The sequence below is a fragment of the Rhinichthys klamathensis genome, unplaced genomic scaffold, assembly GCF_029890125.1.
Source record: "Rhinichthys klamathensis goyatoka isolate OS25496 unplaced genomic scaffold, OSU_Roscu_1.1 h1tg000269l_1, whole genome shotgun sequence".
NCBI classification, from domain to species: Eukaryota; Metazoa; Chordata; class Actinopteri; order Cypriniformes; family Leuciscidae; genus Rhinichthys; species Rhinichthys klamathensis.
The window spans coordinates 1,696,478-1,723,068 of record NW_026606789.1 but is presented as its reverse complement, the minus strand read 5'-3'; the positions used below and the strand labels follow the sequence as shown (position 1 = coordinate 1,723,068).

General features: G+C 39.9%; 1 protein-coding gene across 14 annotated transcripts in view; it reads left to right on the top strand.

Moving 5' to 3' along the window:
* agrn (agrin) overlaps positions 1-26,591 on the top strand; it is a 244,172-nt gene that overhangs the window by 194,672 nt on the left and 22,909 nt on the right. For 12 of the 14 annotated variants that reach the window (XM_056268101.1, XM_056268104.1, XM_056268102.1 and 9 more), the window contains 14 exons: positions 1,059-1,223; positions 1,984-2,127; positions 3,473-3,597; positions 3,699-3,804; positions 10,248-10,601; positions 12,189-12,314; positions 14,927-15,054; positions 18,331-18,445; positions 20,151-20,270; positions 20,510-20,851; positions 22,118-22,310; positions 22,440-22,655; positions 23,072-23,301; positions 26,043-26,177. In XM_056268101.1, coding sequence (XP_056124076.1) covers positions 1,059-1,223; positions 1,984-2,127; positions 3,473-3,597; positions 3,699-3,804; positions 10,248-10,601; positions 12,189-12,314; positions 14,927-15,054; positions 18,331-18,445; positions 20,151-20,270; positions 20,510-20,851; positions 22,118-22,310; positions 22,440-22,655; positions 23,072-23,301; positions 26,043-26,177 — 2,499 coding nt within the window. The remainder of the gene's footprint in view (positions 1-1,058; positions 1,224-1,983; positions 2,128-3,472; positions 3,598-3,698; positions 3,805-10,247; positions 10,602-12,188; positions 12,315-14,926; positions 15,055-18,330; positions 18,446-20,150; positions 20,271-20,509; positions 20,852-22,117; positions 22,311-22,439; positions 22,656-23,071; positions 23,302-26,042; positions 26,178-26,591) is intronic. The other 2 variants (XM_056268113.1, XM_056268111.1) reach the window with 1 other exon arrangement.

The window sequence follows — 26,591 nt, the reverse complement described above, 5'->3', positions numbered from 1 at the left end:
CAAAAAGCAACACAACAGTTTTCAATATTAATAATAATAAGAAATGTTTCTTTAGAAGCAAATCAGCATATTAATATAATTTCTGAAGGATCATGTGACTCTGAAGACTAGAATAATTGCTCCTGAACATTCAGCTTTGCCATCACAGAAATACAAATAACTTTTAAAATATATTACAATATAAAACGGTTAATCTAAATTGTAATATTATTTCACAATATTACTGTTTTTACTGTATTTTTTTATCAAATAAATAAAGCCTTGATGAGCATAATATACTTCTTTCAAAAGCATTAAACAATTGTACTGATCACAAACTTTTGAACAGAAGTGTTTGTTGATGCACATCAATGTTATTTTTAATATTTACATAAATATATTCATACTCATATTCCCATTCACGTATTCATATTAATAGTGCCATTGAAAGTATGTCCTACATGCCTAGTGTTTGTAGAAGTCTGAAACACTGTATCCTGACAAGACGCAAAAACCATCAAACGTTGCAGCGTAGGAGTGATATAAAGTTGGGAGAGGGCATGTTATAGGCTCATGAATATTAATTATATGATGTAACGTTTGTCCAACAGTTGCTGAAGCAAAAGAGTGTGCACTATAGCTATATTAGAAATGAAGTGTTTGTTCCCTTCATCCACTGCCAATGCAACCGGTTGATCCTGACATTTTATATGGCTTGCTAGCAATTTTTTTCTTCACAGTATGGCCAATCAAAATTAAATTAATCTTAATAATAAAGATTAAAAAACAAGTGTTTCTTTATCCAAAAAGTGAGTGGACAGACTTTTAAGAGTTGGGAGACCTTGGGATGCACCAATATTAGTTATTCTGCTCAATTCCAACCAATTACTTTCGTATTATGGCCAATAACAGGCCAATAATATTATGGACTAATAGTCCCCGCCCACAGTCTAATCTCATTAGTCCAAAATCTCTCTTCCACTGTGTATTAAACATTTAATATGTTTGTGATTGTGTTGCATGCCGTTTCTTTTGTCGCATCAATTGTGTACCTCTAAAAAGCACTTCTTCTTCTTTAGGTGTGTGTCAGTGTAATCATTACGGCTCATACGGAGGCACCTGTGACCCCTCCACCGGCCAGTGCTCCTGTAAACCCGGCGTCGGGGGACTCAAGTGCGACCGCTGCGAGCCTGGATTCTGGAACTTCCGAGGCATCGTTACAGAGAACATGAGCGGCTGCACACGTAAGCGCCCCTCTCTTCTTCCGTTCCTGGAGATTTGCTTTCAGGGCATTTTCTGTTAAATGTGCTAAATGTTCCTTTCTAATCCAAAATCCGAAGTGACAACCTACTCGTTTAACGTGCAGTATCCTTCCGGCCTCAAATGCGATTTCTGTCAAAACAAGCATTTCGAGTTAAGCCTCCGAGCCACCGCTGGTAATGGGAATCTTGTGAGAGTGCAACATGGCTTGACCTATAAGTTCTGCCTACAGACCAATAACGCCACTCTGACGCACGTATATGTGTGTTTGTACAGCGCTACAAAACCGAGGATAGAAAAACAAGGATGACTGAAACAGTTTGTGCTCTGTCCCAGGGGTCCTCGGAGCATTAGCACATTCTGTAGCCACGTTCGCTCTCACCCCAGGGTTTCTTGACCCTGTTTTGAACTCCACCAGACTGCGGTCATTGACACAGAGCGAGCGCTTTGCTGTAGCTGTGGGGTCACAGATTGGAGCAGCTTCAGATTGCCTGCATGCATTTGGTGGATGTGTGGATGTTTTTGTCAGAGTGAAATTGAAGAGAAAGAGACAAGGAATCTAATCAAAACTGTTCAAGCAGATAAGGCTGACAGCCCCCTCTCTCTTCTCTCTCTCTCTCTCTCTCTCTCTCTCTCTCTCTCTCTCTCTCTCTCTCTCTCTCTCTCTCTCTCTCTCTCTCTCTCTCTCTCTCTCTCTCTCTCTCTCTCTCTCTCTCTCTCTCTCTTTCTCTCTCTCTCTCTCAGCGTGTAACTGTGATGGAGTGGGCTCGGTTCGTGACGACTGTGAGCAGATGTCAGGGCTGTGCTCATGTAAGCCCGGAGTTAAGGGCATGAAATGCAACGTGTGCCCCGACGGCAGCAAGATGGGAGCCAACGGCTGTGACAAAGGTAACGCCGGGATTTTAATTAGCACAAACCTTAGATAATCTCTCCACGATTGCACTTCAGATGCAGCTAGTTTATGATTTTAGGAATTATAATTAGGTCTTAGAATTTTCACAATGTTGGGTACAAGTAGAAATAACTCAAATTAATTAATAGCCTAAAAGTTCTCTGACAAAAAAGGCTTTCAGTGTCATGTTGGAACCATGGCATTGTGGAAAGTTCTCAATGGGACGTGGGTTCGAATCCGGCAGTATGCATCAGATGAGGTACCATCTGAGGTATTAACAAAATATCTGTACCAAATTGATTATCGTTCTAAATTGGTGCTTTATTATTATTATTAAAAAAAAATTGTTTTAATATATATACTGTACATAAGGCAATTTTGGATGATTACATGCCCAGTTTCTCATATTTTTTCACATTTAGATTACCTTTATCATGATAATACAATATGTAACTAATCAAATATTTATCAAAACCATAATATTTAGCGTATCTGAAAATAAATATCCATTTCAAAATATGACACAATATTTTAATACCTTATTTGTAGATCTAATAATAAGATATATATTTTATTATATTTTAATAGTTATTTTAGTATCCACAGCTGAGGCTACACTATCACATACAATAAAAGTAAAAAAAAAAAAAGTAAAAAAAAATAATTTACAAATAATGCTCCACTTAATACAAAATATTCTGGAATCTTTAGCAAATGACTGTAAAACTATATGTTTTCATTTGTCCTACATTCGACTATATGCTATAATCAGAATAAATCGTTGAAAAGTTGAAATCGGTTCAAAGTTGAATCTTCAAATGCGCAGCAGGGGTGACAGTGAAATGCTATCCTGATGTGACCCCCAGTGTTGGCTTGGTGAGTAATTTGGAGTCACCCTCAGCTATTGACAGGAAGTGAAGAGCTTAATGAACTCAACAATCCCAGCATAGCAGTGCTCATGCAGCGTTCCTGCCAGATAAAAGCTACCACATGAAAGTGCAGAAGAGGAATCCAGTCAATGCTGCTGGCCAGGCAGTGCAGCCCAGCGCTCTGATGTCAGAGTAAAGAGTAGACTTCTGTGGCAGGGAAAGGTCCCAGCTCTGCTGCTGATGCAAGTCCGTCTTTCTGATGAATTTATGTGGTGGAGGTCGTAGGGTTTGTATCAGAAGTGGATTAACAAGAAGCCCACACTGAAATGTCCAGCATTTATTGTGTTTTGGGATGCTGGACTGCTTAAAGACCCCAGTTTGGTTTCTGTACCCTTAAAAGTTCAAAAGATCCCTTTTTGTTTTAGTATTAAATATAGGTTATGTGTTAACCAGAGGCCAAACTATTCCACAGGACCTCAGGCACCCAAGTCCTGTGATGAGCTTGTGTGCCACTTTGGGGCATCATGTGTGGAGGTGAAAGGACAGGCTCACTGTGAGTGCCCATCGCCAGATTGTGACGAGAAGAATAAGACCAAGGTGAGGTGGCATAGGTCACAGATCCACCTTAAACTCTACAACTACTATCTAATGATGAAGATTTCTTCCCTAATAATGGACATGGACATGTTTGTGGACAGGTATGTGGTTCTGATGGAGTCACCTATGCAGACCGGTGCCAGCTGAGGACCATTGCGTGCCGACAAGATAAGGAGATCACTGTGCAGCATTTAGGCCAGTGCAAAGGTGAGATTAGCCTCTTGTACTCAATTTTGTTGTGTATGTTTTGCATTATTGCATACAAACGTCAAAGAAAGTATGAATGATAAATTTAGAAGGTCAATGGCTCACAAAGTCAGTTAAAGACCTCATGATTCCTTTTACTGAGAATTTTTTTTTTCTTTAATCATTGTCATGGTCTATTTTTCAGTAGAATATATTAATATCCATAAACCAAGACAAATACTTAACAGAAAATACATAGAATTTTTTTTTCAGGGAATGCATTTTTGTATTTTTTATTATTATTGTATTGTATTTCTAAATTTAGTCAGAATGATTTTTATTGCATTTTTAACACAATTCTGTGAGGCAACAAGAAAAAAGTTTAAAAAACAATAATAAAATAAAATTCACAAAATATTCTCTGAAAAAAAAGACATATTACACAATATTGCTTTAAAATCTTGTTTTAGGGATGTTTAGGTGTTTTAACTGGAAATAAATAGAACAATTCTGATAAAGGAAATGAAGTTTTGCAGGGTTTGCTGGGGAAAACTGCCTGGCCCATAGGTAGGAAGGGGGTCACTAAGTCTGCAGGTGTGTGTGTGGGGTGGGTCTGGGGGGGTTCGATGTGGATGGTGGATGTTCAAGGGGACAGGAAAGCTGCCTGACAGATGCTCCCCTGCAGATAGAGCCGTGCTGCTTGGCTTCAGGCTGGAGTCTTTGAATCCCCTGGAACTGGGCGACATTTGAGCTGTTTGATTTGCATCACCCCTGTGTGGATTAGGGGGAGTTAACTGCACAGCCTGAGCGAAGCACCTGCAATCCGGCTGCTGATGCGTCAGGAGACCTGTTTTGGGTAGAGCAAGCTGTGTAAAGAGTAAGGCATCTCTCCCTTTCTCTCTTATATCGTTGATCGGTTGCTCTGTACATGCGTGGGCACAGGGACCTGGTTGAAGGCCAAGGTTAAGACTTTCATGTCGGCTGTATGTAAGAAGCACTATGCCAGCTCACGTCAGAAGGCATTCCTCCGCAGAGAGCTGCTCCGAGATGGGCATGGCTCATGGTGGACACTGCCAGCTGCCGATTCTTGGATCAGGGCCAATGGCAGGTGCCAGACATTTTCAACAGCAGCCCATGCAGCCACTCTGTCAGACCTGTTAATGCCACATAAGAGATTCGGTTTCATTGTCAACTGCTGCAGCTTGATCTAACACGACTATACGTTCCATTGTTTCTCATAGCTATAACCAGGTCCATATGGATTCTCTGTCAACTCATTCAAAATTTCAGAACATCGTTCATTCCTTGCCTTCAACATAAAATCATTTTCAACCCCATTTACTTTTGTAATGCGCATTCTTCATTGTTGTTATTGTGAATAATTCATTAGTGCATGTTATTTCAGAGGGAAAAAATTCCTTAATTATTTTTAATTACAATTCGAAATTACTCTACCTCTGAAATGTCCTTCCTTTTCTGCTAATGTCACTAAGGTTATTTGGTAATATTAACCAATTCTCCAAATAGCTATAGCTATTTTGTTTAGAGATTGTTGTAGAAAAACTCAGTCTATCTCAATTCTGGCATGTAACACTCATTTGTCACTAGTTAAGCTAATTTATATTTGGCCATTTTGATGTGGCAGTATATGGCCATTTTTTGGTACTGATTTACTATAATTTGAATTGTATTATATTTCATAAAAATATTAATTTTACAAAAGCTTACAAATTTTACAAATTCTAAGTTTACAAATCTATGCACTTATTTGCATTGTCATTTGAATTTTCATTTTTGCAAATTTATTGGCTAATGATAACAAATGAGTACATAATTTGAGTACATTTTTTATCATTATTATATTCATTAAAAAACATATCGGTCAACCTCTAATTGTCACCATCCAATCTGTTCTTGTTCAACAGCAATTGAGGTTGACTGAATAGTTATTTGATTATGCTTTCAGCTCACATTTGGCAGATTAAATCTGGGCCTGGTTATGACACAACACACAACAAACTGATGTTTAGAGATCACGATTGAACCATGATCCCTGTAGTCATTAACCAGAGCACCTCTCTGTCTTGCTCTGTTTTTTGGCGTTACCTGCCTGTATGACAAGAATCCAGCTGCTATTCTGTGTGTATTCAGGGATCTGGGAGGAAGTAAAGAGCGGCTTAGGTTGGATCTTCACCAGCCTAGGGCGGAACTGGCAACAGCAGCGCTATTTAATAATTTCTTCTCCGACTTGTGGGGTAAAACAGGCCCGGGCTGCAGACTGCTCGGCAGCCCTGAGGTGGAGGGGTTAGATCACAAGCTCATTTCACGTGTGACTGGATGTGAATTAGCCGAAAGCCTGCCTTTCTCTCTATATTTCTCCCGCTGATCTCTTTGACGCTTACCCATCATCAACTCTTCTTGATGACAAACGGTGCTATGAAATGCCACACGGAGTTACTCCTAATGTTGCCATAGCAGGCAGCAGATGAGGCAATCAGTGGCACATCTTGGTACATGACGTAGGGTGTTCAGGGTCTGGAATGGCTGAGAAACTTTTGGCTCATCAAGAGTCCATGTCTTGGCAGTTCCCTGCACTCACATATGGTGTCATCACCTGTACATTTGCTGTAAATTGGCAGCCTACACATTAGCATATGGGACGGTCGGCTCTCGGCGGAGATGTTAGTTTTGGTTATCGTTTTTGTTCTAAACAACATTTTCCAGGTTCAAACCCAGTTTATCTCTCTGTCAGACCACAGAAAAGAATTTCAAACCATCCCTCAATGTGTAAAAATAAACTTAAAATGTAAATCCATGGGGCAAGGCATTACAACAAGACTGACATTAAAATACACAGTTTCGAAGGTCTGCTGAGATAAAAGTGCGTACTAACCTTGTCTGGTAAAGGCGGTAAACCCTGCTATTACTATTAGGTACTATTTACAGAGTGAAAAATCCTCCCACAAGAATTATGTCGTATAACCTGGAGTTTATCCGCCTACTACAACAGTAGTACCACTGCTATAAGGACGTTTAAACTCACATTTTGTATATAAGAATTTATCTGTTTTAATAAAAAGATGGCATGAGCATTAGTGTAAATTACCGTGATGTACCCTGATTTGATATTTTGTATTGGTTAGCCCCACCCCTCGTTAAATCTCATTGGTGGGAAAATCTGCTCTACAAACTGTAGTTTAACAATGTATTGATTGGTCGTTGTGTTGTGGCGCGTGATATTTCTGCTGTCAGTGTGGAGAGACTTGAGGCTGGAATCATATAGCCTGACTACGTCAGACTTCGTACTTCCGCTCTATTTCAGTTCGCTTCTGTACTCAGTCTGAGACATTGACATGTCTCTCAGTTTTCCTCCGGCCTGAAAACAGCCGGCCAATCAACGAACAGAGAGCGGGCTGAGAGCCGTGACGTAGACGCTAAGCACGCTAAGATTGTATTTTAGGTTAGGGAAATCTAAAACGACCACGGATATGGAGACACGGGATGCAATTCGCTCTGTTGTGGAGAATATTCCCGCCATTTGCAAACTGAAGCCCGAACAAGAAGAGTGTTTGTTAAACATTTTGAATGGAGGTGATGTTGTGGCCCTACTCCCGACAGGTTTTGGGAAAAGTTTAATTTATCAACTATTACCGATCGTCAGCAAGAAACTGGGCAGGCCAAAGGCCGGCAAGGCGATAGTTGTGATTGTGTCCCCATTGGTTGCACTCATGGAGGATCAGGTTAAGGAGGCAGCAAAACTCGGTCAGCCATGTTCACTCCGGTATTTCGCTCGATGGTTTCGTTTTCGCATCATACATGTGTTTACAGTGGAAGTTCGATGCGGCTGAGCTGGCGAATAACACACGTCATAACCAAACGTTATGTGATTGTCTTACGGTGCCAATCAACCACCCCCACCTTCCCCCCATAACCCAACCCCCCCCGCCCCCCCCCCCCCCCCCCCCCCCCCCGCCGAGAAAGAAACCACTTTCCAATTATGCCATTCCAGACTCTGTCTACGAAGCAAAGCGAAGTAGCAGAGTTTGGTATTACCAGGCTAGGAATCAAGACAAGACAAGAGTTATACTTGTTTTTACTAACTGAAGGATGAGTCAAAATTATTTACTGTGGTATTTGATGGCATTATATACATTGTTGATAGAGCTTAACTTGTTTCACCTTTACCCCTTTCATTTCTTAGTTTCTCTGCCTTTCTCTTTCTCTCTTCGCCTCTTTCAATTTCCGCCCAAAACACAAGTTGTATGAAAAGACAGAAAGCCATCTTAATAACAGCCTTTCAAGAGTAAGTATACGGCAATGCCAACTGAAGATGACAATGATTTTTGCGTCTCCTAATTGTTCACCCTGCTTCTCTGAAAACCAAACGGAGCGTTAAACTTGATTAAGGCGAGCTGACTGCTCCCTTTGGCAGTTGCTCTCTTTCAGCGTACGTATTTGTGTCACAAAACCCAAAGCTGGGGCGGGCGACTCAAATCCCACACCCCTGATGCTAACGCTACGCTGAGCTCCTGAATGACAGGTGCAGCCGAGTCGAAATAAGAAAACGGATGCCGTGACAAACGCCGATAGCATCGGTGCTCTCCCACACAAAGCTAGTGTATCTACACACTCGCTCCCTCTCGCCCAGGCTGTGACAGCCGGTCTGATAGAACTAGTATTTCTGTAAGGTATCGTATTTCACACCTCGTCAGCTACTCGCTGTTCAAATGTGAGATGATTAGCATGTAATTAAGAGGCTGTGCTAGCGTGTTATCAGGTTCCCGACCAAGCGCGGTTAGCCTGTACACGGGGGATCCGTTAAAGTTGAGCACAAAGCCACGGATGATTGGGCGCGTGGATGCCTCGGTCCCTATTGTGGCGAAATCTGTCTCAATTCGTCCACACCACAGTTATTATTGTCTTCGCAATCTTTAAATATGCATCTTTGATGAAGGCTCTTGCATTGGTAATGTCTTTAAGTTTGAGCTCAGCTGCTGCAGTGGAGAGATTTGCAAGTGTGTTGACAAGGCTGCAGTGGTTGGACCGTCGACGGATGCCTTCATGAAGTGAGGGCTTCCTTTGAAGCTGCAGCTAAACCCTGCTTTTCTGCCCTATTTATATCAATCATTCATCACTAGAGGCTCTGGCTGTCTGTGATTAAAGCCGCCCTACAGGAGGGCAACATCTGAATATGTATATATAATTCATATCTACAGGCACTCTCTCACACGCACAAGCACACTCTCTCGCAGATCAACCGTATTCTGCAGTCTCAAACCGAGTAGTATATAAACACTTCTGGTCAAGAGTCTGTGTAATGATCGGTTTGAGCTTGCAGAAAACCTAGTTTTTAAAAACCTCAAAGAATCACATCAAAAAGATGCAGTGCAGCAACCCGGTTCTTTTACATGTGCAGTTCATTAGTTTTGTGGGTAATTTAAAGGGATAGTGCACCCAAAAATGAAGGTTCTCTAAGGCTTGAAGAATAGCATGGCCATATAATAGTTTGTGTGTAGAAACTTACTTACCCTAATGTTGTTGCAAAACTGTATGACTTTCTTTCTTCTATGGAACATAAAGGAAGATAGTTTGAGCAATGTATCGGTGATAAAACCAACGTTTCCACAAATAATTTTACAGGTTTGGAACAACATAAGAGTGAGTAAATGACGACAGAGTTGTGGTTTTGGGTGAGCTATCTCTTTCAAGTCATTATTCACTGAAAATATTGACAGTCTACTCTAGCTCTCCTCATTGGTTTATAATACTAGAATGAATCGTTTTTTTTTTTTTTTTTCGAGTCAGATCTTTTCAATAAGTTGGTTGATTCAATTTACAGAACCGTTCTGAATTTTTCGTTTGTGACTAATCCAGATTTCACTGACCAGGAATATATTAGTCATTTAGACTATTTTATGGTGCTTTTGTGCCATTTTTGAAACTTGAAAGCTGTACTGTAGTCATTGTAAATGCATTAAAAAGAGCAACAAGGATATTAATTCATAATCTCTCCTTTTTGTTCTACAAAAGAAAGAAAGTCATACAGATTTGGAACAACATGAGGTGCGAATAAATGACAAAATGTTCATTTTTGGGTGAAATAATACTTTAAGGCTAAGCCCTTGTTGTCTGACTACAAAAGAGGCTCCTTGCAGGGGTTCAGGTGTTGGGGTGTAATGAAGCTTAAGTGATATGATTGAAACATGATGCTTTTTGTAGGCAGGAGTGGGATTATTCTTGGTGTTTCCGTGCATCTGATTTTGATATGAATCTGTGAGACATACAAAGCATTGCTCTGGAAAAGGTTCCCTTGCTGAGACCATGCTGAAGCTTTTTTTGTTGTTGTTTTAATGGCAAAGAGGAATGGGTGGGAGGGTGTAGGTAGAATTCAAAGGTGAGAAAGAAGGCTTACAGAAACATTTCCATCTATGCTTACCCATCATTCCATTCCTGCTTTCTCCCAGAATCCATTGAGCTGACGGCCAAACCCACCCCCTTCCCAACCACCCACCGCACCACCCCTCCCACCGCTCACGTCAAGATCACCAAACAGCGCCATGGCCACACCACCACCACCACCATTCTTAAGGATCTGGACCGCTTCGTGGTGGAGGCACTGCCTCCACCGAGGGTGGTCGAGGCAGAAAAGTTCTTCAGCTCTTTCACCACCCACCGCCCCACAACACCCTACAAACCACCCCGCACCTCATCCCCACCCGAGGACTCCAGCCCTTACTTTGAGGAGTCGGGCAGTGGAGAGCCCAGTGGGGACGACGAGATGGTGAGCGGAATGGAGGAGAGCGGAGAAGAGCCACTTGGTAATGCATTCACCATAATCTTTCAGTCATAAGAGGTTTAGGCATAATTGTCAAGAACAGATGACAAGAGATGATGAAATTCTCCTTTGTATGGACTGACCTTGTGTGTGAGATGACCTCTTCTCAAATTGTAATGGCATATCAATTTAACATTGCCCATTATCTCAGCGGCCATTATTTGAGAGGTTTTGACACCTGACATCCAACTGCTAAGTGAGCAATTTCATTTGGAATCACTTCGGTGAATAATTCACCAAAATGTCTGGCTTCAGTTTTTAACGCGCACTAACCTTATAAGTAAGCCACTTCTAAAGGTCATTTAGGCTGCAGTCGATGCAATGCCTGTTCCTTTCTCTCTAAACTGTTCTTGCATAGTCTGTATTGGTCAAAATTGTACATTGGCGGCCCAACACATTACAGAGGTATGATGTTAACACAGTCAAAGACTCAAGTAATCCTTAGCTGCATTCGCAAGTAGCTAGAGCTAGGGGGATTTGTAATACCAGTGGAAATTGTAATTCTAAAGAGCAGTTTTAGACCAAAATTTGTAAACACCTGTTTAGAAGTCATTGTTTTTATCCCATTTCTAAATGTGGATCTATTCATTTGGTCAACAATTCAGCACACTAGCATAGAAAATGAACAGTCATGGGCTCCAAAAGCCACTAAACTTCAATTTTGTTCTCCACTAGAGTCGCTTTTAATTATAGTTTCTTGGTTGACATACAAGTGACAAATTCTTCAATCCCTTCCCTTGTTTTTGTGCCCTTCTCCGCCATAGTACATTAAGTAGACCAGCTATTTTTATTCAGTTAACGCTAGCTCTACACACACACTGTTTAACTGCCTGAACTAGTATAAGAGAGAGCAGCAGGGCCTCAGATTTATTCTCTTGTCACTGTTGGACCGGAGCGCACTTTGACGCAGGACACATGAAGTCTGTCTGACATCGGAGTGGGAGGCATCTCTTGAGACTTTCTGATGACTTTCTGCCTCCCAGTGAACCAATAGCCTGTAAGGCTGAAGCTGTGTGGTCGCCAGCGTGCATCTCGGGGGCAGCGGCTCATAAATTTGCCTACAGATGCAATGAAACAACATCCAGGGATGCTTTCCAGCTCCATGCCAAAAGTCATTTTCCACCACTCACTATCTCGTTCACACGCTGCCTCTCTCATACTCACAGAGCCCTTGAACATCTGACAGCTTTATGGCTTGTTTGGCAAGCAGGAGATATTAACCCACAGTCCTAATCTTCAGTATGTATACTTGTAGGTGTGAGGCTGGCTCCATAGCCAAGACCATTTTAACAAGCTATTGTTAGTGTCTGCATAATGAGCATCTAAAGTAGGAATACATCAAGAAAGATATAAAAGTCATTTTTGAACCTACTCACAGATTGTTTGCTGCAAATCAAAGAGTCAACCATAGAGCCGTCTGCCTCTGTAATTATTTACACCATAATTTTCCTTCTCCACAACTTGACATGTTAATTGTGTTTGCAATCATACAAACATAGAGATATCAATTTAAACTAGAACAATCAAACACAGAAATCTGCTTGTGTGACGTCTTCATCTTTCTCTTCAGGTACAACAGTAGCAACTACCACTCTTCCCACAGCCGAGGAGCGATCCTCCTGTGACAACACACCTTTCGGGTGCTGTCCCGATGGGAAGACAGCCGCCATCAGCTCTGAGGGCACAAACTGCCCCTGTAAGTTCTCGTCAATCACTCTCTACCAAGTGTTGCCTATTTTATACTACAGATAATAGCACGTGTTCGTTTTTTAACTGTGTCACCATCTCGATGACTAAGACCGCCAACAGCGATATTCTTTTTATCCTGAAAGACTGAGAGGATGGTGAGGAGGAGGAGTTGGTAATGACAGGGGAAACTACATTTTATGAGCATATATTATCTCAGACGTTTCGAATGGATGTTGATTTTGTGTGCCCAGGGTCCAAAGTTAGCTCTTACCATGCACCAAATGCAAGTAAAAAATGTCCGTTACTCACCAGGAATTGTTATAATACATGGTTGAAATTTAATTGTATGTATATATGAAGGATCAGCCATTAAAAATGTAACGTTGGAAAATAATATTAAAAGGCTTCTACTTTAATATACAGTATTTTAAACTGTAATTCATTCCTATTATGGCAAAGCTGAATTCAGTATCACATGATCCTTCAGAAATTATTGTAATATGCTATTATTATTATCAATATTGAAAACAGCTGTGCTGCTTTATTCTTTGATGAATAGAAACTTCAAAAGAACATAGAAAGCATTTATTTGAAATATAAATATTTCGTAAAAGTCATTTTTGATCAATTTAATGTGTCCTAACTAAATAAAAGTATTATTTACTTTCTTAAGAAAAAATCATTCTAACCCCCAACTTTTGAACAGTAGTGTATATAAACAGTTCATTTTGGACCCTGAGTATGCCAGATGCATGGGAGCAGGTTCTGTGTCTGTAGCTGTAGCAAATGGATAAACCAATTCTACAGAATGTATTCTGTCTGGCATCAGACCAGATGCGTCAATATACCAGCAAACCTTTTTCTCGCACCAGCCCCATCTGTTTTATAAGAGCAGAAATTACACACAATAGAGACTAATCAATACACGACAGGCAGCCAGAAGCAGGCAGATGTTTTGTGTTCTCTGTATGGGAACACTAGGTCAAGTGCTCACGTCTCTTCTCATATCCGTCAGCTGGGTCTCGTAACTCCCCACCGTTTATTGGCGATGTGTCACAGCGGCCAGGAGCGAGGGCACTAATGTCCATTGCGTTCAGTCTCTGCTGTCAGCTCGAGCTCTCCCCATGTCTCTCAAGCACTAAGTGAAGGAGAACTCCCCCTCATATCAAGGTGTTTCACTGAAAGCTGAGAACAGCAAACAGTGCAGTCTACTCCCTGCAGCCTGAACGCGATGTAAGAGAGGTTTGCTTCCCAATCTTACGAGGGGAATTACGCCTCCCTAGTGAAAACCTAACTGTTTTACTAAGTTGATTACATCATGTTGAAATAAATCAATCTAGTTTTCCAGTACTTTAATTATACTAAATTCTTTTTCTACTAGAATCATGCTAATGTTATAATTCTCTGTGGTCCTGTATGGAGCAATTCCAAGCCTATGATTTTAACTAGGGGGCTTAGATGCCTCTACCCCACCCCTCTGCATAAAAGTTCAAATGTTAGTTAAGAATGAATTTGCATATCTAGTGTAAATTAAAATTATATAGCTCATTGTACAATAGTAAGCCATCTGGACGCTTTGTAACCAAAGATAAGGACACGTGCTAGACATGATGAGTTCATGCTAGAAATGATGGACCATAGCCATATTGTGGTGGGGAATTCAGGACTTTAATTTCAATCCACATCTAAAGCCTGATTTCTCCACATGTCTTTGCGCTCCGTGGGAAATTCCTGTCCTCAGATGTTTCCGATTTAGAATCCGATGGCAGTTTCCCTCCATCTCTCTTCACATTCAAATCTCCCCCATTTGCTCCTTTTTGAAAGTCCCATCAGATACGACGTGATGTGTGTCTGTGCAGAAAGACCCTTATCATGCCGTTTTAACCAGCTTCTGTCAGTCACCCGTTCCTGGGATTAGAAGACAATTACGGCTATCTTTCACGATAATCATACAAGTGCTTATCCCGATCCCAGCCAAGCTGGAGCCTGGCCGGCATGATTGATTTGGGCAATTTGTTCAGCTGATTACATGCTGCACAGAACCCAGCACCATGCCCGCTCCCTGCTCTCCTTCAGTCGTTTATTTATTATTTATTTCCCTCCGTCATGTAAAACCGGGCCTCTGATCCTCTCTCACTCTTTCCGCTTATTAGTGTCAATGAGAAAGGTCAGCAATAACCTGAAGGGAATGTTAAATGATGACCCCGACCCCAGTCAGGGCTTATGAAAGTGTCTTTTAACCTAATATTTGTGATATATTGTGCCATGTATGTAAGTGTTGCTATCTAACCGATCTCTCTCCACTCAGTCCTCCATGCCAGCTTTTGGGAAGAGTCTCGGTCTGGTAAACTCCAGTCCATCCTCCCTTCTAAGCCCTTCTCCCTGTACCTATCGTCCATACTCTCACATACTTTTCTATACCTCCACCTCCACTGCTAACAAACCTCTCTTTCCCCACTCGATGAACCCCACGACTAACCCCACAAAGGCTCCATCACTAACTTACAGACTGGCATTGCACCAACCACAAGTGTGTGTAGCTCAGAGTGGACTGCAACTGTGCGTTTCATTGAAGTGTCTTTTATGTAACCCTATGTGCTTCCCTGCCTTGTCCCGCAGCCACCATGCGTTTCAGTGGCTTCCTGCACCTGGATAAGGTAGAGGGTCAGGAGGTCTTCTACACGCCTGAGATGGAGGACCCCAAGTCGGAGCTGTTCGGTGAAACGGCCCGGAGCATCGAGAGCGCTGTGAGTGGTGCAGCTTAGACTTATGCTTGAGTTCACTTTCAGTTCAGCTTTGAAAAGAAGTTTCATTTTCGAGGCAAAAAAAAAAAAAAAAACATACAAAACAACATAAGTTTATGCCACATTAGTGCTGCTACATTTCTCAGTAGTGTGGCAGTAGCTCAACTGTTTTCACAATATTGTAGCTTTTCATGTAACTATTTTTCCCCAAAAAAGTAGCAGTGTAACTGAAACTTGATTGAAGATTAGTTTCTTGTTTTTCACAGGTTCTTTTCTTGTTTGTATCTACCTCTTATTTCTCAATCCAGTTCTGTTTTCTCTTGAGGTTGACCTCTTGGGAATTTATGCTGAATCAATTGTGATAATTGGTGGAATTATCCAGTGGAACAGGTTGAATACGTCTTTTGAAAAAATATGTCTGGTGTTCTGACAGTCTCTAGGAAAGCAGTGCGTTAGCTTAACAGCAATAAAATACAGACACTTGATCTTGAAGTTTGTGATCAACACAAATCCCAATATAGCATCAAGCTCAAAACTGTCCAGATGTTAAATATAGCCTAGTGGTCATCACCACACCAACATTTCAGTAGCCCATACCAATACTAATGAAATACTTCACTATACTTTAAATACTAATGATAGAAAAACTAATGTGTTACAGGTATGTGTTCATTTACACAGTGAAATATTAGTTTAAATATAAACAAAGGAAATTAAAACAATGGCATGTAGTTTTCAAGTACTTCTCATTTAATTAAACATTGCTTCAAACTGAATTCAGTGAGGTTTTTTTTTCTTGTTAAGATTTGTTTTAATTAAAAAATATAGATTTTTGTTGTTAATACTTTGCCAAAATGACCTATTTTTTCTCATTAAATATATATTTTTTAATGATTTATTTGAAGTATGTATAGTACATACACAGCAGGAATAGAAAAAAAAAAAAAAAGACAATATAGTATAGTATAGTATTGACAATATAGATCAGGGTCTCATAACTCTGGCCCTCAAGATCCACTTTCCTGCAGAATTTAGCTCCAACCCTAATCTAATAAACCTGAACAAGCTAATCAAGGTCTTCAGGGGTGCTTACTAGGCTGCGTCCGAAAGCTGTAAACTGCTGCTTTCGGAGGATGCATTCCAAGGCAGGAAGGCATGTCGGAATCCTATGTTAGCTTCACTTCCTGTCTCCTGAGATGCCTTCATCAGAATGATTTTTGAAGACACAGTATAGATGTTTCCTTCGCTGCCTTTGATATCCCACAATCTTGTGCGATCCATTTTGTGACATTTGAGCAAAAAAATAAAGATGGCATCTGAAAGTTGCAGATGGCGGTCAGTTTCTGTGCAAATGCACATTTTTGACCACCGTTTTTCACTCTTGATGTTATTTCTAGCGAGAAATTACTATTATAGTAGATACATATTCGCTTGGTTATCTCCAAGGCTCGATTTATTTTGTTGTAGGTATTTTAACCATTACGCTGCCTCAGAAGACAGTTTCGTGAGATGCAGTAATAATAACAGTAGTAGTGAGCAAATACCAAATAAAAAAATATATATTTATTTTAGTTTCTTATTATTTTAGTATTAGTTATATAAATTATAGTAATTATTAATCTTTTGAATTTTTAAAATATTTTTATTATTATATTTTTATTCTTATATATTTATAATTATGTTTTTATTTATACATGCTCATTCTTAATAAATGTTTGTGCTTCGTCTTTTTTTTTTTTGTCATTTAGTTTTTAGATTTTTTTAGCTTTGATTTATTTTAAAGTTTTTGTACTTAATACTTTTAACACTTAAACTTGTATTTATTTCAGTTAGTTACCAAGTTAACATTTGTAAGTTGTTCATCTAATATTTATATATTATGGTATTTCAGCTTGATTTTAATTACCAAAAACGATTAATAATAGTTTTAGTTAACGATATCATCACTGGCTGGTATCTTGGCCTCAACATTCCAATACTTTTGACATCCTGATAACCTAGCCTCCTTCCCTGAGTTTGTATTCTTTAGCTGACACTGCACACTACCTGCTGGCAACTGCTGAAGAAGCCGACGATTTGTTCCCGGCTTGTTAACCCATTTTGGGCGTGTCTGGGAATGAAGGGCAGTACGATAATGAGTTTCACTTATCACTCTAATGTTAGCTAGTGCTGTGAGCGAGATTCCCGACAGGGACTAAGCGAGGATGTAATCAGCCTTTCTCTATGAGCGTTCCACCTGACACAGAAAGCTAATCCTCCATACTTCACTCTCGTTCTGTGAAGTCCAAATCTCAAATGGGGCCTGCACAGAGCCAGCAATTGAAAGGGTTTCATTGGCTTTGAGCGTATCCTACTCCCGCTTCTCCTCTGTGTGTGATGCCCCCAGGTTCAACAGAGCACCTCCTCTCATTTATGCCTTTATATCTCCACCCTGTCTTTCCCTTCACTTGATTTCAACCCTGTCCACAGATTCTGAGGATAGAGCGGCCAGTTTCTGGGTCAGTGTGTCCATCCGGCTTTGCCGGGCAGCCTGGTTTTGTTGAGGGTCTCTCCGGTGAGGCTTGAAGGAAGGGAGGGAGCGGCTCCTCTCTTTTCTTGCCCAGCATGGTTCCAAATGTACAATGTACTCACTGAGGGTCGGCCTTGAGGCAAAAGCCATTTTGTCTGCGACAACTCTGTGCTTTTCCGAATTCAAGTGCAGCTGTGAAGAAGGATAATGCAAGGTACCTTGGGTGACTTGAATGGGGTTCTCAACGGACCTCCTGCTGAGGGACTCTAACAGAATGTGCACACACGTCAGAAAGCACTAGAATTGTAAACCACCGTTTGCTCTAGTTTTGATCAATTAGGTGCACTAAGGTGAATTTGGTTTCGGAAAAATGGTCTTCTTCGTGACTAATATTAGCGAGTATTAAAACTAAGCTCCTCTCACGTTGCACCAAATCAGTGACAGAACTCTCCTACAGTATGTGTACCCAGGTGGAAACTGAGCCGATTCTAAACGGGCAGTGTTGTAACCTGACATTTACTGCTGACTTCGAAACATGTTCATGTAATTATTCCTGCGCTGTAGTTAAATGTCAATTTGTGCACCGAGACCCGATGGGGTTCACTGGAGTTTTTCCGCTGACACCCTTTTTTCATCTTGTGGAGGAATTTGGTGTTAACTAGAACTAGATCATTATATCAAGCTTATTACCAGTTTCACACACTGCACTTGGGGCATTTAGTTATTTGTTTTTCTCTGTCTTACTTTCTCTCTGCTTTTATTTTCTCTAGCTGAATGAGTTGTTCCACAAGTCAGATGTCCAGAAAGACTTCCAGAGTGTCCGTGTGAGGAATCTGGCCCCCAGCAACTCCATAATAGCCTTTGTCGAGGCTCACTTTGACCCAGGTACAGTTACACCAAAGGTTGTTCTTAAAGATTGTTTACTTAAGTAAACCCACTCTAGCAACTGATGCTAGGGGCTGTTGTGTTTAGCATCCTTGTTAGCACACCCACATCCCATGCTGGTTTACACTGGTTCGAATCCTGCTCAGAGTGAGTAGATCCAGTTACATTGGTGCCGTGACCCGGATGGGAGCGAGGTTTAGGAGAGTAAGTGTAATAGAGGCCAATTAGTAGGAGCTGTGCAGAAAACTCACAGCCATTAGCATGCCTGTCTCCCATGCCTGTTGAGCTGGTTCAGATTAGGACCAGTAACACTTATAGACTTGAGTTTCTGTACCTCAACTGTTAGAGTATGTCTAGCTTGATATGCTGCGACTGTACAGCATCACTTCACTATCCAGGCTCTTTAAAATGTAGAAAGTGCACTTGACTACAGTGCACATCTTGACGTATTCCCAGTAATAGCTTATAGTTATAGTTCCCAGTTATAGCTTTTCTCCATCATTTTATCACCATTGGCATTAACAGTTCCCATGATTAATAAAAAATAACAAACATCTTTCTTAAATAAAATTGTGTTTACTGCCAACTTTCTTTAAATGATGATAGTGCAACATTTATAAATTATTTTGAAATAATTCAAATTATTAAAAAAATTATTTCAAAATATTACATTTTTTTAGCCTATGACAATGACAATTTATTTGTATAGCACAATTTAAAACAACAGCTGTTGACCAATGTGCTTTTCACAATGTAATTAAGTTCATTTAAAGAATAACCAACAGACGAGCCTAATTTTAATATACAATGGGGTTGTGACTTGATTAAAATATTTCAGTGCATTTATCTGAATTAAATGAGATTGCATGTGCTTAGTGAAGACTAAAATACTAAAAATACTAGTGCGCTAAAATACTGCACTTAGTTACTGCACGATGCACAATGTTCTTTATTATCTGTCTTCCCCAGTCGCTCTGTCTTTCGTTATCCTGTTTTTATTTATTTTCTTTTTTCAAGCTGCTTCTAATTTATTTCTGAAGCAGCTCTAGCACACAAAGCACAAAGTCCGGCTTATACCCTCCCTTCACATCAAAATTCCCTCAGTCTGCGCTCCTTTAGAAACATGCCTACGGCAAGAAATAAAAAGCACATAAGAACTCCCTTGTATGTTTGAAGAAAATAATAGTTCAACAACAGAATAAGGCATATAAGTTAAGTAAAAGAATCCCTAAAGATACTGCTCTCGTCTTTTCTGGCAGCGGAAGCGTTCAGAGAGCATGGCCTTTTTAGAGAGGTAATTTATCAGCTAGGGTTTCTGAAAAAGCTTATTACGGTCTCCATCTCTTCTCATGCTTTTAAGACCCTCCGAGCATCGCACCAGCTGATAAAAATCTCTTTAGCTATTCTCTTTTTATTGGTCCCCTTCAACGGCACAAGAGCACAATTCTAGCACAAGCGCCTGTCATAAAGGCGGTCTGTGGTGGCCAGTAACAGGGCCATCTGTGGAAGCGTTATTAGAGTGTTTCATCCCAACGTCCCTGAAATGCATGGCGGTTCAAGAACTGCTTCTCCCAAGGGCCTATTACACGCAGGCTTTTCTGTATATATTTGCAGTATGTTATGTCAAGTGTGAGGATGGTGGGTCTGTGCTGGTTTTTCATACTCTGCTGTGCAATATGTTTAATGTTGTGTTCTCGTTCTACAGACACAAGGTTCAGCGTGGAGGATATTGAGGGAGCCCTTCTCAAACAGCTCAAGGCATCTAAAGACACTGGTATTGTTGTGAAGAAACCTGAGGAGGAGAACATTCGCATCAACAACTATGGTAACCCGCTTGAAATTGCTTTTCCGTCCTTTCTCTTTTTCTGTTGCTGCCTTTTGTTGAGTGAGATTGCTCTTCGAGCTGGCATTTGATAAACACAAGTGCCCGCAGGACTCAAAAAGAACCTGCTTATTGAACTTCAGACTGAATGTCTCTCAGCCTCGGTTTAATTCGTGAAGAATTAAATATGTCTACCCTGACTAGGCCTATTGACCTATTTTTCCTTCTCTCCACTTTTTTAGGTCTTTCAACTGTTCCTTTCTTCACCACTACGACAACCACCGTGGCGTCTGTCACAACTCCCACCACCACCACGCTGTCTCCCACTTCTGCTTTTACAACTCTCCGCCCGACCACCACCAGACGGCCTTTCACCAGCCGCAGGACCACCACAGCAGCACCAGCCACCACCACTCCATCCCAGGCCCCCACAACCACAGTCTTCCTAAAGAACAAACCGGTGGCCCACGCCAACAGGCCGTGCGACTCTCAGCCCTGCCGTCATGGCGGAACCTGCGAGGAGGAGGACAATGACTTCACCTGCATCTGTCCCGCAGGAAGAGGAGGAGCCGTGTGCGAGAAAGGTGAGGAGAAGTACAAAAACTAGAAAAAATCTGTACATCGCAAGGACAACTGAATGGTTAAAAAGAAAATAAGAAAAGAAAATGTCCATAATAAAACAAAAACAAATTTTAGGACCATTTAAGATTTATTATTTACATTGTTATTTTCATGAAAATTAAACACACTTCTTCTGTAAATGTATTCCTATACATCTCATTACTGCTGTATGTTGACGGTTTAATTTCCTATTTTCAGTGGTTATTCATATTAAAATGCTGCAAAATGCTGTTTTTATAAAACCGATTATACAACAAATACTACCATGAATACTTTACAATTATATATATATTATGTAATATATATATGTTTATTTAATAATTTAATTAATTTAATGTATTGATAATACATTTTCGTTTATTAAAAAAATCCTAAAATGTTAATCATTTCATTTTATTTAGTATTGTTTCTTTTTTCTTTTGATCTTTCTTTCTTTTGGTGTAAAATAAACCTTATAAAAGCACAAAATAAGCACACTTGAATATTTCAGATACATTTGAATCAGCTATTATTAAATAAATAATTACAATTGAATATGTATTATTTATCAATGTTATTATTTATTATTCATATTTCGGCATTTTTTGAATCCTTTGAAGAAGAAAAAAGATTCAATAATGATTTGAACCTTAAATTGCAGTCCTGCTGTTACACTGAGGAAATTATAGCTCGATTCATTGTCTCTGTTGGTGGTATTGGGATATGAAACTACCTTTTGCAGCTGTGTCAGGTTATAATTGACACTAATTACATTGATGAACTTTAGTTAGTATCAAACTGCTGTGAGGTGAAAAAAGCCACTAATTAAAGGCTTGTAAGCAGCCCTCAAACTCTTCCTCTGATCAATCGGGCCATTAAAGAGTGATGAAGAGAGAAGGCTTCATCAGCCTTGCATTCTCTTGAGAAAAGGGTGAGAGACAGCCAAGAGAGAGAGAGGTGTTGATACGTTTCTGAGCATGGGATTCTCTGTCTGGAATGTAAATGTCTAACAGAGAAGAACTACAATACTCATCATTGATTGCAGGTTTTATGTTTTCTCACACTAGGGAATGTAGCAAACACAACATGAACGGCACATTACGGTACCATTGACAGGGGTATCTGCGTTATCTGAAGGAGACACACTTGAGTGCAGTTTTGTTTGTTGCTCTACCAGTAGAAAGCAGAAGTCCTGGTTGACCGTCTCTGATAACCTGCTTTATCTGTCTTCTACCTTCTGTCCTACTCAGTTATAAAGTACTTCATACCATCCTTCGGTGGAAAGTCTTACATGGCTTTCCAAACCATGAGGGCCTACCACACTGTGCGCATTGCCATGGAGTTCAGGGCTTCGGAAATGACAGGGATATTGCTCTACAATGGCCAAAAAAGCAAAAAGGACTTCCTGTCTCTGGCATTATTTGAAGGAAATGTGGAGCTTAGGTAAGTAACCAAGTTAATATAGGGTTGGAAAATAATTATTATTCAGAACCCGAGTGATTTCCATGTCCATTCCAGATCTGTTAACCATTTTAATTTGTGTTGATCCTCTTAAATGTCTCCCACATGAAGGTTTAACACTGGTTCTGGGACGGCTTCAGTCATCAGTAAGGTCGTGGTAAAGCCGGGTCGCTGGCATCAGCTCGTAGTTGTGCGTAATAGGCGTAATGCCATGCTGAGCGTGGACAATGAGCCGATGGTTGAAGGACAAAGTCCCCCAGGAACAGATGGACTCAACCTGGACACAAACCTTTTCATCGGAGGAGTGCCGGAAGACATGATAGTAGAGTAAGAGAAGCTCAAGAACGCCTCCAAATAACACTAACAAGAGCCTCTTTAGTCTTGTTAGAAGCCATAATGAAACATTATGGAGAAAAATAACCTAAATCATTGACTGTCTGCGCATGTTTGCAGGAACCTGCCAGAACAACTAATATGACTTAATAAGACTGGGCAGAAATAGCCAAATCAAATTAGCATCAATCAGAGATGTTGTGGAACACTACTTGAGATCTAATTGAATGTTTTTCCATGTGTTCTCAGTCAGGCAGAAAGTGTCTTTTTTCAATAAAAAAAAAATAAAAAAAAAAAATTATGTATAATTTCATGGTGTTGTTACATTTTCCCTGTCATTTGAGAATTAAGATGAACATTAAGAAGGAGAACTGACAAAATGACAAAATGATTGTTGGGTTTTTTTGCAGTGTAAAGGAGCGGACATCAGTTTCAACAGGCCTTGTGGGCTGTGTCCGCATGTTGGACGTCAACAACTTCGTCTATAACCTACAAGAGAATGGCGGTAGCGTTCTATATGGCTCGGCCATTGGCGAGTGTGGCAACAACCCATGCCTGCCGAATCCCTGCAAGAACAAAGCCTCCTGCCAGGTCAAAGAAGCCGAGATGTTCCACTGCAAATGTGTCAACGGTTTCTCTGGTGGGTGCACAAGTATTAACTTTTACTTATGTATGTATGTATGCATGATCTTATTGTTTTCTGTGCTACATTAAAGATGAAGTATGAAAATTTCAAACACTTTAATTGGTTAAGTCAGTGTTGTCTCAAAAAACAGATTGTTGTTCCATTTAGTGCAGTTAGTGGTGCAAAAAAGACAACATTCACCTTTAACTATACACTTGTTAAGAATAAAAGGTTCTGCAGTGACTCTTTGTTCCAGTTGTGAATATCTGGACTTGTATTGTATTGATGAAAGATTCAGCAGGGCAGAGGACGCTTGTCTAATCAATGTTTAGCCTTATGGGTATGTAAGACAGATGAGTGTTTACCCAACGATATGAAGACAGCAAGGACAAATACGGAGTGAATACAAATAACTTCACCAGTACTGAATATACTTGTTGGAAAGACACATTTTCCCAATCCTGAAAGGGAATTGGCAAATCTTCAATGTTTTCAGAACAACAAAGAACACATGCTATAGTTCTTATGGTTAAGTTAATAAAACATCTGGTTTAATAAATAAGTACAAAATCAAACTCTATTCAGTTCACAAAAGTGAAGTGAAAGATGCTAAATCTGATCTAGTCGCTCACTGACATGCTGTGTTTCTCTTGTATGTGTGTGCGGGGGGCGGGGGTTCTTTTTTATTATTTTTTTTTATCTAAATGTATGCCTTTTAATTATGTTATAAGGCAGTACAATAGATACTGTATTGATGTATAAATAAATACTTTTGAGTGTATATATATATATATATATATATATATATATATATGATTTATAATTCCATGGTAAAAAGACATTTGGTACAAATTTAGGGCAGGTCTTAATATTTCCAGTGACAATTCCTAATACCTTATGCCAATGTTATGATTAATGTTTTTCAATGTCTGCCACACAAAGTTTGTCCAATCTTCAACAAAATTGGCTCAGGTCATCTTCATACCAAGCCTGACTAACATTTTTGATTTTCAAAGCCATTTGACTGTAAAATGCCAACAAATTTGCTATGAGGATGCGAAACAGAAAGTAAAGCTATGTCTTGGATCTTACTGGGCGGAAGTTTCTACTTCTACTATATCGTTTAAGCCAAATTTTCTATGAAGCTTTCAACATATATTACACAAATCTAATCAGCATTACAAGGTACACTACCGTTCAAGAGTCAGTAAGGTTTTTAAATCCTTTTATTCAGCAAGGATGCATCAAATTGATCAAGTAACAGTCAAGACATTTATAATGTTACAAAAGATTACAATTTCAAATTAATTTTGTTCTTTTGAACTTTCTACTAATCAAAGAATCCTAAAAAAATGATTGGTTTTCATAAAAATATTAAGAACTAGAAATACTACTGAAAGAAAGCACTACTGTTTTTAACATTGATAATATGTTTTTATCACTGATAATTATGTTTCTTGAGCAGCAAATCAAAGTGATATCTGAAGGATAATGAGATGCTAAAGACTGGAGGAATGATGCTGTAAATTTAGCTTTGCATCACATAAATAAATTACATTTTAACAATTGCTTTAAATTGTAATAATATTTCACAATATTACAGTTTGTATTGTAATTTTTAACAAGAAATGCAGCCTTGGTGAACATACGAGACTTTCTCTAGTTCTCTGGTTTATTGTGGTTTATTCACATCATAAGGAACGGTAGGACTCATCCACAGAGCAGAAGTTACAGTGTTCTCTTTGTTCACATCCAAGAGGTTTTTTTGTTCTCCATCTTGCAGTGTTGCTCCAGACATTTGAAATATTGCCCAGAGTAAATTGCTCTGTTGTTCTGCTCACAAGCCTTTATTGAACAACCTTTATAATAAAACAGTTCAATATCTTCCACTTTATTTCTGTACTGCAGAATGGCTGCAATGAGGTGTGTAGGAAAATGAAGACCCTTTGAAGTAGAAGTGTACACAAAGAAGTTGGCTAGGGGGATAAATATGTGGGATAACCTTTAATGTTTAAAGAGCAGGATTGTAAGTTGGAGGGTTGCCGCCCCATCACGGAGATAGAGCGGCCTAGAGTTTGAGAGCAAGAGAGAGAGAGACACCTAGCAGAGCGTCTCAGAACACAACGGGAGCTTTCATTACAGTGTGCAGCAGCTGCCACCCGTGGCGTGATCTCCTACTATGTTCTATGTGATGATGGGAATGTTCTGATGAGGCTAGAAGTGCTGACCTGAAGCACTTTCAGTCTTTCAAACCAGGAGGGCACACAACATTCTGCACTACAGCTTCATCTAAATTTGTAATAATTCAAAATCCTGTTACAAAAGGGCCCCTTTATAGGTGAAAATTCAAATCAGCTCAGTCAAAAGTCATCTTGGTAACACCTCTAGGCAGCTAAATTTCAACTGTTTGCCAAAATCGTGTTTCAATAGCAATCGAAAAACATTGGTATCATCAATTTAGTTCTTTAGCTTAAATAATGCGTAAAAACTCTATTTTCAGGGCATTGCTACTATATCTTTTAGTTAATGCTAGTAAACACACTCTGTCGTAAAAGTGATTGGCTCTTTTAATTGAAAGGCAGGGTTTTACCATGTTAATTTCTCCCATTCATTTCACTGCAAGTGATCCGTCTCTTCCTCCTTATACTATCTGTGACTTAATTAGCCAGGATTGACAGGAAGTTGTTTGATTTCTCCTCAAGTGGCTTCTCATCATCTTTTGTTTAAGTCACATGAATATCAATTTTTGTTAACAGGTCCGACCTGCGCTGACGCCCACAACCCCTGCGACCCCAATAAATGCCACCCATCATCACGGTGCCAAGTTCTTCCAGAGGGAGGTTACAAATGTGAATGTCCAATGGGACGTGAAGGCAAGCACTGTGAAAAAGGTACAGTACTACATCATTGTAAAAATACAGTAAATGAGCGTATCGACTCAACTAAGGACTGAAATAACTGCTACTTCTCAGTTGTAATTTCAGTATTGATTTTTGTCAGGATCGACCGTTCTGCCTCGGATATTTGCTGTAGAATTATTGAGGGATTAATAAAGGCTATGGTGGAGTGTAAAAAGTGAGATTCTCCAGTTGGCGTTTCCAGTGGGTACCATACTGTAAAATAGGTTTTATCGGCTAATATAATGGAGAGTCGGCATCTGGGAGGTGATGTGAATTATTTACCCTTTTATACCATGTCTGAGCTGCCATCCTAGGCTGGAAAATCAAACATATGGTAGGTCGATGGGGGGGGATTTCAGTAGTCGGACATCCTCTGGGAGCTGGACCCTAACCAAGGATGCCTAA